Below are 18453 nucleotides of genomic sequence, written 5' to 3'. Positions count from 1 at the left end.
AATCTCTTTGTTTAAACAAGTAAAAATGGCATATTTTAAGTGATTTCTATCATATAAACTTCAAAAGGGCGTAACTCAAAATTCTGTCTAAGGATTTTTTTCAAAATCGGCCCAGAGGTGCAGAACAACGTAAGGAATCAACTGCTGACTGCCGTTTGAATGGTATATTTTATTTGATAATAACGGTAATTGGAGCACCGTGTTAAATGAACCTGGACGAGTGAGCCTTTTGGCTCGTGAATTGCGAAAAGTTGGCGTGTGCGTGGCTGCTATTCAGGAAGTGCGTTGGTTAAGATCTGGAGAACGTGAATTCAGAGCGGTAGACCCCGCTAACACCGCATTCAAATACAACATCTACTACAGCGGTGGCGATAAAGCTGAACACGGAGTCGGTTTCATAGTGATCGGGAAGCAGATGAAGCGCGTTATTAGGTGGAGGCCGATCAACGAGCGGATCTGCGTATTGAGGATTCGGGGCAAGTTCTTCAACTATAGCCTGATCAACGTCTATGCACTGACTAACGACAAACCCGATGACGTGAAGGACGCGTTTTACGAATGTCTCTACAAGACATATGGAGAATGCCCAAAACACGACGTGAAAATTGTCATCGGCGACGCTAATGCGCAGGTCGGAAAAGACGACTTCTTCCGCCCTATCATTGGTAAAGAGAGCCTTCACTCTGTTACCAACGACAACGGCCTACGTTTAGTGAACTTTGCTGCCACCAGGGGGATGGCCATCAGTAGCACCTACTTTGCACGCAAGGATATCCGCAACCACAACTGGCAACACCCAAATGGCGAACTTTGCAACCAAATCGACCGACCATGTTCTGGTAGACGGCCGACATTTTTCCGATGTCATCGATGTTAGAACTTTCAGGGGTCCCAATATCGACTCAGACCACTATCTCGTTGTAAGCAAAATTCGAGCGCAATCATCAACCGTTTCGAGTTCTAGACATCGACAATCGTTGCGTTTCAACATCCAACGCCTGTCAGCAGATGGTGTAGCAGCGGACTACCATCAAAAGCTCGACGAGCGGATTAGCGAAATCGACGAAAGCGTCAACCTCAGCGATCTGTAGGAGTTAGTCCACGGAGCGGTGAACACAGTAGCGCGAGAAGTGGTAGGTACTGCTCAACGAAGACCAAGGAACTGTTGGTTCGACGAGGAGTGCCAGAGAATGACGAACGAGAAGAACTTGGCTAGAAGCCGGATGCTGGTGTCTGGTACCCGTCAGAGCAGAGAGCGGTACAAGGAAGCAAGGACAGCCGAAAAACGGATCCATCGCAGAAAGAAAAAGGAGCATGAAGAGGCAGTAATTGCTCAGCCGCAAGAAGCTATGGAACAGAACAACATGCGACGGTTCTACGAGTCCGTAAATGGTGTGCGGAGAAAAACAGCGCCGTCTCCCGCCATGTGCAACGACCGCGAAGGAAACTTGCTGACGGATAAAACAATGGTGGCCGCCAGGTGGAAAGAGTACTTCGAGTCATTGTTGAACGGAGATAACGGAAGTGGATCTGGTAGCAGAATTCAAATCGATGACGATGGACAGGTTGTGGAACCTCCAACGCTAGATGAGGTAAAGAAAGCTATCAATGGGCTGAAGAACAACAAGGCTGCTGGGAAGGACGAGCTCCCGGCCGAACTTCTCAAACACGGAAGTGAGCAGCTGCACGAACTCCTTCACCGTATCATGGGAGGAAGAACAAATGCCTACTAGTTGGTTGGAAAGTCTCATTTCCCCTTTGTACAAGAAAGGGCATCGACTGGAGTGCGCCAATTACCGAGGGATAACACTCCTTAATTCGGCGTACAAAATCATGTCTGGAATTCTGTTCAACAGATTGAGACCGTACGAGGAGTTCTTTGTCGGTGAATACCAAGCTGGTTTTCGAGAGGGCCGTTCAACGACGGATCAAATGTTTACCCTGCGTCAAATCCTAGATAAATTCCGGGAGTACAACTTGCAGACCCATCATCTGTTTGTAGATTTCAAAGCAGCGTACGATTCAGTGAAGAGAAACGAGTTATGGCAGAATTATGTCCGAACATGGCTTTCCGGCGAAGCTGATTAGACTGACTGCAACGCTTGATGGATCGAAATCAAGTGTGCGGGTGGTGGACGAGATTTCGTCATTTTTCGTAACCTTAGATGGATTGAAACAGGGTGACGCTCTTTCTAACTTGCTGTTTAACATAGCGCTCGAAGGTGCTATCATGAGAGCCGGTGTGCAGAGAAGCGGTACCATTATCACACGTTCTCATATGCTCCTTGGCTTTGCGGATGATATTGACCGTCGGGCAGTGGAAGAGGCGTTCGTGCCTTTTCAAGAGGGAGACTCTGGTCTGGGCTGGTCACGTTGCCCGTATGCCGGAAGAACGACAAGCAAAGATAATATTCAACAGAGAACCCGGACAAGGCCGCCGACTTCGTGGTAGGCCGCGCACACGATGTTTTTTTTTGCGGTTGAGGAGGACTTAAGGGCACTTAACGTTCAGGGCGACTGGAAGCGATTGGCCCAGGACCGAGCCCAGTGGAGAAGACTCATCCATTCGGTGCAGATTCATCGTAGCGAATTGTAGCCCATCAAGTATCAAGTAAGTACCGTGTATTCTCAAATAATGTGCTTAATTCAAGGGAAATTGCGTACATTTAGGCGTATTGAGCAGAGTTTCAAAGTTTAATTTTGCAATAAAATGATCAAATACCCCAGTTGTAAGAATTTTGACATCATTTTCAGATTCAAGAGACCCAAATTTAGTAGAAATTTATTTGACAATATTTGCATTCCGAAGGATAACACAACAAAAAGTTGTAAAAAAGTGATCACTTTGCCCCCGGATTACGGTACTATCGACTCTTCACAATTCTATATTCAGTAATTTAATATACCTATTTTATAACTCGATGGATTTTTCGGTCCCTTCAAATGTCCATAAATCGTTCTATCATCAAGTCGATATTTCTATAACTCGATAGATATACTAGTCGGTGACACGATTGCATTAAAATATTTATTTAAAAATCGGGAAAATTTGGACTTATTCTTGTTAGGAGATGTATCAATACTTCCATGTTGTAAAAAACGTTGAAAATAAAAAAAAATATTGATTGTCAGTAAAAATAACGAGGTTTTTGAGCATTCCGAAAAAAGTTTTTGATTGATGGTTCTCAAAATACTATCAACGAAATCATATTGCATTCTTACAGAACTACAGAAATTTGTTTCTTTGATTTTGGAATTTATTGTGTCGGTATATTCTATAAATCGATAAATCTGTAAGTCTATGGTCCTTTGAATATCGAGTTATGGAGAGTCAACTGTAAATGTGTTATATATTCCAAAGAAAAAATCATTTCATGATTGCTAAGGAGGTGAACATGAGTTTATCAATGATTTGATTAAGGCAGACCGAAAAATGCTTCTTGCCAATATTGTCTAATTAGGTATAGCTCAAGGAAAGCAACCAAGAAGAGAATTTATTCCAACAAGAGCAATAAAGGGCTCAATCTTAGGATGAGCGGTTGATAGCTGTCTAAATGTTTGGAATCAAGACACTTTTATCACATTTATTTTTTTGTTTTCTTTGAAGAACGTCTAACGCAAAAAGTTATGCAAAATATAAAAATAAAGATTTTTTGGCAAAATTACACATTATGCAATGCTGTAAATAGACGGTGAATGGCATATCTTTTCCAATGCTTCCTCTTTTTTTTTGGCGCAGCTTGGTGTTCAATAGCAGCTCCACATTAATGGCTTGAAAGTTTTCTTTGAAAATTGGTAATTTTTGCCTTTGTAAGTACGCAATAGTCTCCAAACAAAAACAGGTGGTGCAGTCTGACAAGTAGATCTTTTTTTTGTCTTTATCAACAAGATTTTTAACCCTAGGTTTGTTCATCTCAGGACCAATAAGTTTACTTTCCCTCCCAAAGGAGACGTCCCCTGTCTCAGGGGTGGGATTCGATCCCTTCTCTGACTGAAATCGACAAAAATAAGTAAATTAGTATTTTCAGCAACCAATATTTCAAAAACCAGACGTGCTATGAGATTTCCGAAAACGGCTATAGATTAAGTGACCCTAAAATAGCAATATTTTGGAGCTTCAGACAAAAACTTGTTCAGCAGTGTATATTGAAAAATAAGGCAAAACAGAGAATTCAGATAAGCAAAAATTTAGTAGTGTTTAGTCCTTTGATTGCGATGCCTGCTCCAGTGGGGGCGAGCGATACGAAGGAGACGTCATGAAGTAATTATAATTATGGAATTGCAGGTGACTCCCAGATCCCACTAACCTAATATCCTTCCATGACAACTGTGGAGATGCAAAGGTCTCTAGTAACAATGAATGTCTAAGGGCCGATTTCTTCACCATGACTGTAAACTGTAAACTACACTTACCCCTAGGCCTAAGCGGTGGTGAAGAAATCGGCCCTTAATAACTTTCCTTCCATCCTTCGATGACAGTGAAGTCAAATTGAAAAACCCAAAGAGATCCTAGATGGTACAGGAAATGAACCCAGACGCATACAGCATGGCTTGACTTTATTTTCGCGATAACAAAAAGCTATTGAAGGCGTTATTTATTCATATGAAAACCTGCAAATTAACATTTACGTATTTTAATGCCATAACACTGGAACACGTTTTTGTCTCAAGCACAAAAAAATACGCTGTTCACATAATTTATAGTTGCTAAATCCATTGCCGTTTACAAAAATATCATAGCACGTCTAGTTTTTGAGATATTGGCTGTTCAAAATTGACTATTTCAGCCAACTTACATGCAAGTTCGCCAGCTTGTAAGGCAATTTATTTACTTAATTTGCCACAGAACTCAAACTTTATGTGTAGAACAATACTTATCAAAGTTTATAATACTTTCGTTGCAGAAAAGTTATTTCTAGACGGTTTAGAAAAGTATTGTATTTTACCATATATTGCTGTGTGCGTTTGAAATGCAAATATCAAATGCGGGAACACCAAACGCGGAAAGATTTTTCACAAATAATGCGAAGTCAAAGTTTGAAACGAAGAATTTTGTATGAAGTTTGTAAGCATGTTAAAAGATTCGGTTCAATCTAAATTTAATCGTGCAATTATATCTTATCTTAGTTTAATCGTGTTATATCTAAAATGAATTACAGTCGACTCTCCACATCTCGATGTTCTACATCTCGATATCTCTCCCTATGTCGATGATTTCATAAGTCCCTTCAGTCTGCATACATTTTCTCTTTCCATATCTCGATATCCTCCTTATCTCGATGTGTTTCTGTTGATTGTTTGTACCCAGTTTTCTCTCCGTATGTCGATATGACCAATATCGAAGGTTACTAGACCAAAGTTTTAGGATTCAAAACAAATTAGGAGCGCAAACTGGCATCTGTTTGTTTATTACTTTCTTGGCAACGGAGTGTTTTTCAATCTAGTATTCATCAAAAATTTGTTCTTTGTCTCGATCTCTCCCTATCTCGATGGTCCCTATATATCTAAATTTAATCGTGTTATATCTAAAATGAAAGTTTTAGTCCTATTTGCAGCATGCAAAACCACCCAGCATGGGTGGATAAGATCACAAAAAAGTTTGATAAAATATGCTTAAAATTTTATGTAACCATCAATAAAACCAATGTATAATACAATGTATAATACAACGACCTATAGCTGACGTTGCTGGGAAATTTCTGAGAACGGCATCAGATTCATCAACCCCAAATCTATTATTCTGCTCAAAACGTAGGTAATTGGATTCGATCGACATAAATGCCAAGAGGCCCATTTTGTGTAAAAACACAAAACATGTGGTAAATTGATCTTATTTCCTTCATCGTGTTGAGATGGCCGATAGGTATCGGACGCGATCCTTTTTCACTGGATCATGTTGAGAATTTGTTTATTGTAGGTGATAATCAATTGTAGATGATTATGCATAGTTGTCAAACCTATAAGATGTTATATAAGACGCCATTTTTTGCGCTGTTTTAGCTTTATAAGTGTTAGATATAAATTAAATAATACTGGAAAAAAACAACGAAATATGTTCAAAACTTGAATTATTTATTCATATATAACACGCTGTGTTACTTGGGCAAGATTCAAATCCCATCTCGCTAAATCAAAGTTTTAATCATACTTTTTTGCCAAGTTTTCAAACCGGTTCTATCGATTTGCATCAGTCACCGGTTGGTTCAATATGTTTTAGATTTGTAATTGTATACCACGCATTTAAGACGAAATTGATGCGCAGCTTTAATGACGTGAACATTACAATTTATTGTTTGCTAAGTATGTATTATCAGCATAAAAAGTACATTTCAAATTTACCTGGCCACGATCACAGGGTTTGACGATGCCAAAGTAGAAGGTGCACCATAATAATACCCGTCTGTGAAAAATATCACCTTCCCAATACTTTGGCACACCTCCAACAGTTCATGATTTATCATGAAACGGCTGCTTTCAGGCGGAGGATCTGTTAATATGTTTCGGCGTATTTTCAGCTTCTCTTCGAACGGAGGGACCGCCAGGGCTCAATAGTTGCTTATAAACCAGTGCTGGTTGTTGATATTTCAGTTCGTTTACACGGGCTGCAGCATCCTTTTGTACTAATCAGTAATGGTGGTTAAGTTTCGAAGCCAACGTGTGATCAATCGATTTATAATGAGCATAAGAATGGATGTTTGGTGGAACTGTGAGTTGAACTCGTCGTTGTTAAATTTAATGATTGTGAGGGTGCTAATAGTGATTCTATAATAAAATCTATGGTGATGAAAATTTGAAAATGATATTGGCAGTGACTGTGATAGTTCTGTGAAAAATACATGTACCATCAGTGCACCAGTTTCCGCTCATGTTCCAGTAGCCCGCTCACACTGAAAAAAGATAAGTTTACACAACGAAAATCTGAAAACCTTAGCCGCTATACAATTTAAAATGGACGAATAGAATCATACTGTGGACATTTTTTTGTGTATTTACTCAAATTACCTTACTTTTTGAACTCGTGAGCGGGCTACTGGAACATGAGCGGATACTGGTACGTTGACGGTATAATAATAATGACTATTAATTTAATAATGGTCAAAATACATTTTACAATCATTTCTCTGAATATAAACACTATTGCCTATTGCCTAGTTCTTCACACATGTTGATTTTTATAATGACAGCGAGAGCAGAAGAATGGTTCGAAGTGATTTTTTTTTTACTGTAATTTTCTTGATCGTAGTGCTAAATTGTAGTTTGAATAGTAATGACTCTACAGCAACAAAAATAATGAAAAATGAAATTGAATATCTTTTAATTACTTAGTGCAAAGTGATATAATGGAAAGTATATCTGAAGTGTATTACGATAGTTGTTGAGTGATAATCGGTGATCGTGATAGTGATGAATAAAAGTGTCGATAGTGAGTGATGAAATGAAATGGGGAATGAGGACCTTTTAATAAAACTATTTCGTTCTTCACTTTAACCACTCTAGTAGCATTTCAGGCCTTATCATAGTTTAATAGTAGTCTGAACTACTAGACTGCAAAACTACGGTAAGGGCTGATTGCTGCTAGAGTGACCATTTGAGCAACATTGCTTAGGAACGTCTGTGTGATGAACGCAATAGAGGCTTATAAAAGCAAATGCTGGGAAGGAGCTTAGGGCAGATTAAGAGTGCCAGTACTACCCCTACATTTTAAATTTGTTCGGCAATCGCACTGATAATATCTTTTTCTTCTTTATGGCATGACGTCCGCACATAATGAACATTATGTGAACATAATGATTTCTTGAATTTATCATTCTTTCAAAATGTCACCATTTTTCGTACTAAACTGCTGCTCTTCATCTGATGGAAGCTTTCGGAGAGAGTGCTAGGGATGTTTTTTTCTATTTCCGGGTCATGAAGCTTACCAACGTGGTTGAATGTGACAGGAAAATCATGCTTTTAGGAAAAACTTTGCGACGGAGTGAATCTTTTCCATTACGAAAAGATCCTGGACCGATCGGGAATCGAACACAGACACCTTCAGCATGGCTTTGCTTTATAGCCACGGACTCTGACCACTCGGCTTAGGAAGGCCACTTAACGCACTGATAATATGAACGTATTTAATGCCTTCGAAGGAATGTTCTATTCTCAATTATTTAGAATGTTTATATGAATATTAATCCCACTGATTTACCATTTTTGCAAATTTTACGAATGTTGTAAAGATAAAAAAATATGTAAAGCTTCAACTTCTCAAGTAGATCTTCGTTTTACCAGTCTTTTGCTCAAGCAATTCTATTAAATTCCCTATGTATTCGCGAATATGTGAATTGCATCTTCTGCAGTGTTTGCCGGTATCAGGAAAATCATGCTTTTAGGAAAAACTTTGCGACGGAGTGAATCTTAAGTATTTTTCTTCTTTGTCTTTCTTTGAAGTCAAGGACATTTTCCATTACGAAAAGATCCTGGACCGATCGGGAATCGAACACAGACACCTTCAGCATGGCTTTGCTTTATAGCCACGGACTCTGACCACTCGGCTTAGGAAGGCCACTTAACGCACTGATAATATGAACGTATTTAATGCCTTCGAAGGAATGTTCTATTCTCAATTATTTAGAATGTTTATATGAATATTAATCCCACTGATTTACCATTTTTGCAAATTTTACGAATGTTGTAAAGATAAAAAAATATGTAAAGCTTCAACTTCTCAAGTAGATCTTCGTTTTACCAGTCTTTTGCTCAAGCAATTCTATTAAATTCCCTATGTATTCGCGAATATGTGAATTGCATCTTCTGCAGTGTTTGCCGGTATCAGGAAAATCATGCTTTTAGGAAAAACTTTGCGACGGAGTGAATCTTAAGTATTTTTCTTCTTTGTCTTTCTTTGAAGTCAAGGACATTTTCCATTACGAAAAGATCCTGGACCGATCGGGAATCGAACACAGACACCTTCAGCATGGCTTTGCTTTATAGCCACGGACTCTGACCACTCGGCTTAGGAAGGCCACTTAACGCACTGATAATATGAACGTATTTAATGCCTTCGAAGGAATGTTCTATTCTCAATTATTTAGAATGTTTATATGAATATTAATCCCACTGATTTACCATTTTTGCAAATTTTACGAATGTTGTAAAGATAAAAAAATATGTAAAGCTTCAACTTCTCAAGTAGATCTTCGTTTTACCAGTCTTTTGCTCAAGCAATTCTATTAAATTCCCTATGTATTCGCGAATATGTGAATTGCATCTTCTGCAGTGTTTGCCGGTATCTTCTTTTTGTGGTTTATATATTTATATAAAATGCACCTGCTCTTTACAGAGAAAGCAGCAGCATCGCTTGAAAATGCATGATGACGATGGAGACGCAACGTAGACGAAAATGCAAACATGGAGAGATAGCTACTTCAACTTTACACACGACAAATTCTGAGAAATAAGAGATGAAGAAGCTGTCGTAACGCACATCACTGAGTCAAAGCCCTTATAGGATTCACTTGGTAAAATTATTTTTAATCAGTACATAAGTTTCAATCGATGTAACATTACTTGGCTTTGATGTTAAAAGCTTTACCAATGGCTCCAATATAAAGGTACATGACTCATGTTATTGCAATGCAGTTTTACTACTGCTCCTGTCTATAAAGAGTTCCGCGCACCATAGACGTTTGCAAGTACTAATAACCAGTTAAATGCACACTGACACATAGAAGTACAAATTAAAGCAACTTTGGTTTTGTTTGACTAAGGGTCAGCTGAAATGCAAGTTTAGTCGTTCAGGTGGTTCTAACAAGGCTTTCTACCCAGAAGTAAAACTTACCCTTGCTTGAAACGTGATTCCATTTCCGTAAAATGCTTGCTCTGGATACAGTGGCACCCGAATGTCTTGGTCATCCTTCACCAGATCGTAAGGTTGAGAAGGCATTTTGCTTGCTTTTGTGTTGAGATGGCTCTTTTCCGAACTATGTTTTATAGCAGAAGAGCTGAATCACTTTTCTCTGCAACGTAACACTGCTTTGCACTAGGTCAGCTTATAAACGTTCTTAATAACATTTTTTGTTGAACCTTTTGATTTTAATCACACACTCACTGCTTCTTACAGGAATCGATTTTTCGATAGTTAAACATTTCCTGTATTTTCTAAACGCGTGTGCTACTTAGGATGAACTAACCAAAGGTCAATTACTTTTGGGAATAATTATAATGCTGTAACACAGAACACCAAACAGGGCGAAAGAGCAACGGAAGCAGCACAAAATGAAATAACACAATTTCAAAGTTTCTCTCTTCCACCCTTCTACGGGAGAGATTTACAGCCACTTCTGTGCTCCGTCTAGAGTGCGGCACAAATCAACTGAAATTGAACGTATCTTAAAACTGATTTTCCTTTATTTTCTTCGATCATTGTCCAGAACGTTCAACATGGTCATGCTGGGTCATACATAAAGGCGACTGTGTCCATCACACACGCGGTTCAGGTGTAGAAAGCAAAGTAGAAAAGAAAAAGTTTATGCTCTTATGCCTTATTCATCTCTTCCATGTTCCTTTATTGGTAAAAACTGGATAAACCGGTTCTCAATTCCGCGGTTGCTTTCCGATGTAAAAAAGCATAACAAGAAGTAGAACTTAATTTTTTATCTTTGTTGTCATATGTGCACGTTAATATGAAGGAAAACACATGGCACTCTCTGTAAAAGCTGTTCATGTGGTCGTGTATGCTTTGTTAGAATTCATGCTGGTCAACTAACACTTGTGATTCGATGAATTAGTTGTCCAGGTTGTTGTATTACTTCACTAGTTTTATAACTATAGATTAAATTTAGTATAGCAGTTAAAATTATTAAACATGTCATAATAGTTACTAATCAAAAACGAGACTCAATGGCAAGCATTTAAAAAACGTTTCTTGGTTCAATTATTCGAAAATTTGATTTTGTTTTAAAATAAATTAAATATCTAAATAATGTGGAGTTGTATGATGATTAACATTAAACTATTATTTGCCACAAAGAGCTTATTCTCACTTTGCTATGTTAAATTTGAAGATTCGGGATCATTTGCAACTCTTAAAATCATATTTTACTTATCATTATTTCGCATATTTCGTTTCTGTACATCAATAATAAAAGTTATTAATAAGATAATCAATCATTAATATACTAAAAATACTTTTCTGTTTGATTGATTTTGCAACAGTATCAACTTAATTTGGAGACTACCAATCGAATCAAATTTCAAATGGTAATCTTTATATTTTCGTCATAGCAGAGTGTTTTGCTTTCATTGGACATGCCAGACATGAAATCTATTTTTGAAACAGTAACGATGGAAATTTTGAAGAACGATCCAAAACTTGAATAAAAATGCTGTCCGGGCCGGTCACACATATATTCTCTCAATCGAGAGGGTATCCCAATTGAAGTAAATCAGTCACGCACGGTGATGTTGAACCTAATGTCGAAGCTATGCAAGTTAAACCATCCTTTGTTGTATCGTGAAACAATTAAGGAATTAATCACATCTGAACGATAGTGACTGTCGATGACTAACTTCAGCAGAGTCAATGAGTCATAACATAGGAACTATCATGCAGATCGAGCATTCACTGTTCACAACACACAATGTAAAATGTAGAATAAAACAGCTTCCGGTTTATTTAACTAAAATCGTTTTTTTTTTTCTTTTACTTTCTGCCATTTCAGAACACGATACACTGAAACAAACTGGTATATGTCGCGGATGTAGGAAGAATACGAGCACACAATACTGATTTTAACGCGTTGGTTTACGGTAAATATTGCACTTGTTTGTCACTTTGCTTTCTAGGTAAGCATTAATGCATATTTACAACACCGTTCCAACTATCTTCTCTTGGCATAAGTAGAGCGCGTACACATAGACACAATCTGCGTTCAATTTCTTCATCCGCTGGATTTTTTACGCTTCTTCGTGTCTTCAGAATACTTGAAATATATTGTAGTTCTATTTTAATTTAATATTGTACAAAATTTTATCTCCTTTTTCAGTACATCAAAACTCATGGGTCAACACCCATCTAGCCCGATACACACCAAACAACTGACTGACTGTCTGGATATCTTTGAATGGAATCGACAATGTTCTCAGTATTTGTGTTTGTGGTGCTTGCTGCTGTGTATTCATTCAATATCATGATTAGATCGCACTTTTAATGCCATCGGTTAAAGTATGTTTCTTCGAGCATTCGTTAAAAGGGTATACAAGATATGGCACTTCAAAATAGTTGAATATTATTCGATTTATCCTCTCTATTGGGATTATTTTTATTATCGAAAAGTATGAGCCGAATGTTCTTGGATTTGTATGAAATTTTTATCAGAAGAATAAAACTCCTTATGAATTTTAATAATTTTTCTGTATACCTCTAATTTTGAAAATTTTTAGCTCGTTCAATATGCAGTGCAGAACGAAAGTTTTACAGTTAAAGTGAATGAAACTTTGCTCAACAGTCTATTAAATTATCAAAAAAAAAACATTATCCAAAAAAATCACTGTGAGAAAATTTTTCGGAAAAATGCTAGAAAAACTGGTCTTTATCATTTGCTATTTGGCGATGGGTCCATGTACCTTTAGTGGACTTTCGCATTATCGCAAATTATATATGGAACATCTCTCACCTCGATAAATAACTCCAAATGTACGATATTAATTATCATGTATGAAAACTACAAACTCCTTTTCAGGGTTTGTAGTTTTCATACATGATTCATACATTTTATCGCCTTAATCGAAGTTATATGTAATCGGAATAATTCATTTGGTGTATTGTTTCATAAAAAAATCATTCGTACCTGTCTTGAGGTGAAGGAAGATCGAGGCCAAACTCCAAAACTTCAAGATCACAAATCTGAAGAACCAGATAACCGCACCCGCTGAAAATTTTATCGATTAGTCACCACAAGCGCATGGCCAACAGATGAAGTTTTCAGTTTGAATCTTCACCTTAAACCAGTTTGTTTTAATTCGCTTTTATTAGAAATGCAATCGAATTTAGTTGAAAGCACTTTGTTTGTATTCGATAGTTTGATTAAAATGTGTATGAAGAGAAGATAAGTATGTGTTAAATGAACTTAGTACACCCAAGATAATAGCTCCCTTAAATATGTGTGCAATTGCATATACAGATTTTCATTAAATTTATTTGCCGCACATGCATTCACTATATTCCCATCGAATACTTTCTATATGAGTCACATTTAAGGTATGCGCAATTAATTCTCCAATATTCATATTAATAAAAATGCGATGATGTTGTAATGTTATCAAACTGCATAAAATCATTAAAGATCAAATAATTTAGATATCTAAAAGTCTGGTATAACATCTATAGTTCAAAAACGATCTTTTTTTTGAGTCAAATCAAATACAAAAACATCCTATCAAACGTCTGTTCAATATCAAATCGTAGGATGTCTAGGTTATTATCAGTGCACCAGTAGCGGACAAAACGGATGTCAAATTTTCAGCGATGTATGTTTTTTAGTTTTTGAGATATATCTTTTTGAAAATAAAAAATCAGTCATTTCTCATCGGTCTCAGCGCATTAGATTTTTTATTTTTTTTAAATCATAACTTTTGAACAAATCAACCGATTTCCAATCTTTTTTTATGGAATGAAAGCTTAAAACTTCAGCTTTTCAGAAAAATATAAAACCTTGAAAAAATATTTTCATTACTTTAAAATAAATGAAAATTTCTAAAAAACAACTACATAGAAATTTTTATATTTTTCCATGTACATTTTTTTTTTTAGTTTTTACAATTTTGTCTGAAAAGTTGAAATTTTAAGCTTTCATTTCATAAAAAAAGATTGGAAATCGGTTGAGCTGTTCAAAAGTTATGATTTTTTTTTTAATAAAAAATCTTATGCGCTGAGACCTACAGTGTGTGCCGATGAAAAATGACTGATTTTTTATTTTCAAAAATATATATCTCAAAAACTAAGAAACATACATTGCTGAAAATTTGACAGTAAACTTAAAATTTTCTGAACTTGCAAGAAAAAATTAGAACAGCAATAGCCCCCTTGGTCCCGAGGCCTTCAAAAAACAAAAAAAAAAACACGAAAAAACGGTTTTTTTTTCTACGTCGAAATCTTTAGCTTTCATTTCGTCCAAAAAGATTGAAAATCTAAGTCCAAAAAGATTGAAAATCGGTCGAACGGTTAAAAAGTTATATTTTATTTTAAATGACAATTTTGCAAAATCGCGATTTTTCTGTTCACCCTATTTCGGAAATGGTCACCCCAATAAAAAAAATCCAAAAACAAGTCCCAAGTAACCACGAAGCTATATATGAATACTTTATGTTTACTCTATAGTATGCTATCAGATTTTGTTTTAAAGCGACATAATCTTTAAGAGCTTTATAGAGCATAATTGAAGCGGGAAAGGGCCCCACAACAACCAAATTAATGTAAAGCACAAACACAAAATCTCTCTTAAATATTTCCGAAACAAAAAACAACGAATAAACAGAAGACATTTCATATGCATACAAATCTAATAGAATTAGGCAGGTTTCCACGTTTCGCTTTGCCTAAATTCTCGAAATTTTACATTTTTCGGCCAAACACACGGATTCATTGCACGAGGTTTCCATCGCTTATTTAGTACAACTTTGAACGAAATATAAACTAATTTTCTTCGATGATTCCATTTTGATGTGAGTTTTACAATATCAACGTTCTCGGGTTCGTGAGTACCAAGCGCTTGCAAAACCATTTTCTGTACATCCCGTTCAGTAGCACACTCATCTATGTTGGACAGAAATAATGAGAAGTCACCATCGTTCGTAGTGCGCAGTCTCTCATCACTTTCCCTGTTTGGGCCACTTGCTTCGGTTTGATTGAGTAGTTGACACGATGATATTGGAGTGGAATGAAGTAAAGGGGCCTCACTTGAGGAGGCAGCTGGTACAATTTTGGATAGCGTTTCCAAAATTTCTGCCACTGTAGCTTTCAGCTGTTTCACTTCATCATCTATTGATTTCACGTTGCTATCTTCTCTTGTAGGTTCTGCCGAAATACTGTCTCTCATTCTCCGAAACTTATGCATACAGGTATTACACATCCAGATTATATTCGATGAGAGTACGCTCAAGTCTTCGACACTGAGTCCAACACATTTAGCGTGGAAAAATCCCGCGCAATCCCCCTCACAAACAGTGTAAGCATCGATATTAAAATCAAAACACTGAGAGCATTTTTTACAGGCTTTGTCTCTTTCCATCTCAAAGTAGTAATGGCAGTCGCTGAACCACTGATTAGATGCGAAACTAAATTTGGCGGGTTTACGTGCGACAGAAATTATCCGTAATCCACGACGCTTTATAAACGTAGGAACACCTAAGCACGATTATTTGAAGATACAAAACAGCAAAATAACGTATACAACTATCACCAACAGCTTCCGATTACGGAACAACGCCTGCGACGTGACAAGCTCTACCTCAAAATCATGCCGTTAATCAAATGGATCATTGCTTGACAGTTATTGAATAAATGCATGATAACATTATTAATGCAAAAAATGTTGACTTTCGGTCAAATTAATGCAATGGTATAATGCTTGTGGTTGGGGTGTATCCTTATTTCGGATGAGAAACAAATTTCTATATGCTATAGTTTGGAGAATATTGCTATTTCATATTATATTCACAATATTCCAAAAATATTTCTATTGAACCTGGATTTTTTAAACTTACTTATATTACCATCATTTAAACAAATCATATTTAATTGAGACCCAGTCATGTTTTGAAAATTGGCCAAAAATTTACATAGATATAAGCATTAGAGTGATGCCAAATTTGAAAGTTTGGCTCCCTTATGCTTAAATGATTTTCATTCTGGTAAGTACCGTAAAATGGGGTGTAAAGGACTCGTGGGGTTTTAAGGGATTGAACTTCTCCATCAAGTTCGACGAGTCACAAAAACGTCGAAAGTCGATATATCAGTCATCTGAAATGCTTGATTTGTTCGGAGGATTGTGAACTGCAGTATGTGATAGGGAATGTCTTATAAAATAAAGTATTGTGGAGTCTAGATATTGAAAAGGATTCAAAATTTTTTTGTTCAAATTTTATAGGCTAAATACATTAATCTACAAAACTATGAAACAATATTAAGATAAATATGTGAGTAACTTAAAAGATAAGTATATTTAATTGAGATCACAATGTAGGCAACAAATTTTGAAAATTTTATCTAGATTTCGAGTTTTAATATTTTTGATGGATAAAGTCTGTTTTTGAAAATACGTGGGGTGTTAAGGGATTATCTTTTCTACTTTTTCCAAGTTACTAAACTCATTCGATTTATGCTGTAATATATTTCAATATACTTTTGCCTTACTCCGTGAGGTAGAACTGCATTGTAAAAGTTAGGGACCCTGTTTTGTTTGTTACTGAATATCTTCAAAAATTTCTAATCTCAAAAATTGGTTAAATTGGTTGGAAAATCTTGTTAACTACGTATTAAAGTAAACATAGGATTTTTCTAGATATTATTTCCAAAACTTGTTCGAACTTACTGGTAATTTTTTTTATAAGTTAGAAGGATTCTTTTACTTGGAAATGCAAAATGGTTTTGCAGTCGTTGTTTCTTTCAGTGGTAATCCTATGAAGTGGTAAACAAAAATAATATTTTGTCATTTCTCAGAGTCTATAAATGAAAAGTTGCGCGAAGTGTTAAAACAAATCTATCGAGCTTTCAAACCGTCCAGCTATCAAACAGATCAACAAAACAAATAAAGGCTTTTTTCAAAGACGAAGGAAAACAAATAAAGGCTTTTTTCAAAGAAGCCTCTTCGCGTAACTCTCTGTACATAGACTCTGTCATTTCTGAGCTCTCTTTGAGAAACTTCGCGGCCTCGTCGGGCACTTAACGTGTTATATAGTTAGCGTTAGATTTCCGCTCCATACTGGAACACTTTTCTTCTTCGGTATTTTTCGACCATGCCACTGGGTGTTGCATGCAAATACTTTGTTTAGTGTAGTGTTATATTTTCAGGACAAATTGACCATTTCCCTATTAAAAATAAAAGCTTGTTGAAATTATCCTTATACTATAGATTATTTAAGAAGTTGCTCTGCATAGCATTATCAAATCATGAATGGTGCTTCTCTTTCTTATATTCATAAGCTAATGAAAGTGAAGATTTTTGCGCAAATTGCGTTTACCTTATGCGTAAATTTATCAACTTTTCGAAAAAATGATTTCAATGGGTAAGGATGACGCTACCGAACATTCACGTCTCACATAAGTTCTGCAAACGATACGAGCAAGGAAAATGTGGTTCTTACTAAAAATGGCATCGCCGAAAACGATTCCGTTGTCAAAACTTTCATAAGTATGCTCAATTAGACAACATTAACGAATTACTGTTAGGAATATAGAATTCCCTTAGGAAATTGCCTACTTTTAGGCGTATTCCGTGGTTTGTGGTGTTATTAATTTTAAAATTACTTAAAAAGTAAATGACTCGTAAGCGTTTGGCCTTCATATTCGGTTTCGGGGGTAATGATTTAAGTAAGCAATGACATTTCCAATATTACCGAACATTGTTTACATAGGTGATCAATGTTACCCCATATCATACTAAATCAAAAATTCACTTAAAACATTTTTTTAAACATGCTTAAGTCTTTCAAAAAACAAAATGCAGTATATAGTCACGAGCTATGGGTGGCAGTACTTGTTTTAAAAATATAAAATTTGCTACATTTGCATTTTCAAACGAAATATTTAAGAAATATTCAAAAAAATGATCAATGTTACCCTGGATTACTGCAATAACTGTGAAAAATTTAGCAGTTAAAATGAAACGGTTTGCGTTTGCAGGAGTTCCAAGTTCAATAATATTGATGTATTATCTGATTAAGGTTGAACATAACTTATGAAATTGAATGAAAGCACCAAAGTTATTGACCAAAAAGATTATGATTTGCTGTTTGAAAAATATGGTTTTATTTACGAAACTCAAATTCCTTAACACCCCATTTTGCATTTCCGTCAAAAATCACACATTTTCATTATTATCTCAGAAAACTGTCATGGGATCCTTATAATTGTATTTGGCTTTTGATATACACCACGAGAGAATGGTAGGGCAGTACTTTGTTCAATTATTGACATACTAGAAGTTGCTTGAAATTCTAGTTGAATTTTTTTTTTCATCCCTTAACACCCCATTTTACGGTAATTCAGAAGAAATTTGACTGTGCATACAACAAAAAGTCAATCAAAACCATATGTTGCCTACAAATTTAGTTTAACTTGAATGAGAAACTGATACCACTAAAATATATGATTAATAAGATTAAAGCAACACCCTGTCAGATCTCGTTCCCAATCAAACATTATTTGTATTGCATGTGTATTCTACAAACATTTTATGTCTAAATCATGAT

The 18453-nt window shown here is 36.0% G+C and overlaps 2 protein-coding genes across 12 annotated transcripts in view; one reads left to right on the top strand and one right to left on the bottom strand.

Moving 5' to 3' along the window:
• LOC5566136 (capon-like protein) overlaps positions 1–12096 on the bottom strand; it is a 36277-nt gene extending 24181 nt beyond the window's left edge. For 2 of the 8 annotated variants that reach the window (XM_021839677.1, XM_021839672.1), the window contains exons 1-2: positions 12033–12093; positions 9824–10170 (exon numbers count right to left, since the gene is read on the bottom strand). In XM_021839677.1, coding sequence (XP_021695369.1) covers positions 9824–9928 — 105 coding nt within the window. In that variant the 5' untranslated portion in view covers positions 9929–10170; positions 12033–12093. The other 6 variants (XM_021839673.1, XM_021839675.1, XM_021839674.1 and 3 more) reach the window with 6 other exon arrangements.
• The window catches only part of LOC5566138 (golgin subfamily A member 6-like protein 22), a 165230-nt gene extending 152937 nt beyond the window's left edge, over positions 1–12293 (top strand). For 2 of the 4 annotated variants that reach the window (XR_002499305.1, XM_001650447.2), the window contains one exon: positions 11706–11994. The gene's annotated coding sequence lies outside the window, so the exon portion shown is untranslated. Of the gene's footprint in view, positions 1–11705; positions 11995–12029 lie in introns of those variants that run through there. The other 2 variants (XR_002499306.1, XR_002499307.1) reach the window with 2 other exon arrangements.
• The last annotated feature ends 6160 nt before the right edge of the window (positions 12294–18453 follow it).

The sequence above is a fragment of the Aedes aegypti genome, chromosome 2 (genome assembly GCF_002204515.2).
Source record: "Aedes aegypti strain LVP_AGWG chromosome 2, AaegL5.0 Primary Assembly, whole genome shotgun sequence".
Lineage (NCBI taxonomy): Eukaryota > Metazoa > Arthropoda > Insecta > Diptera > Culicidae > Aedes > Aedes aegypti.
Note: the sequence above shows the minus strand (reverse complement) of the source record. Positions and strands in the feature narration are given on the sequence as shown.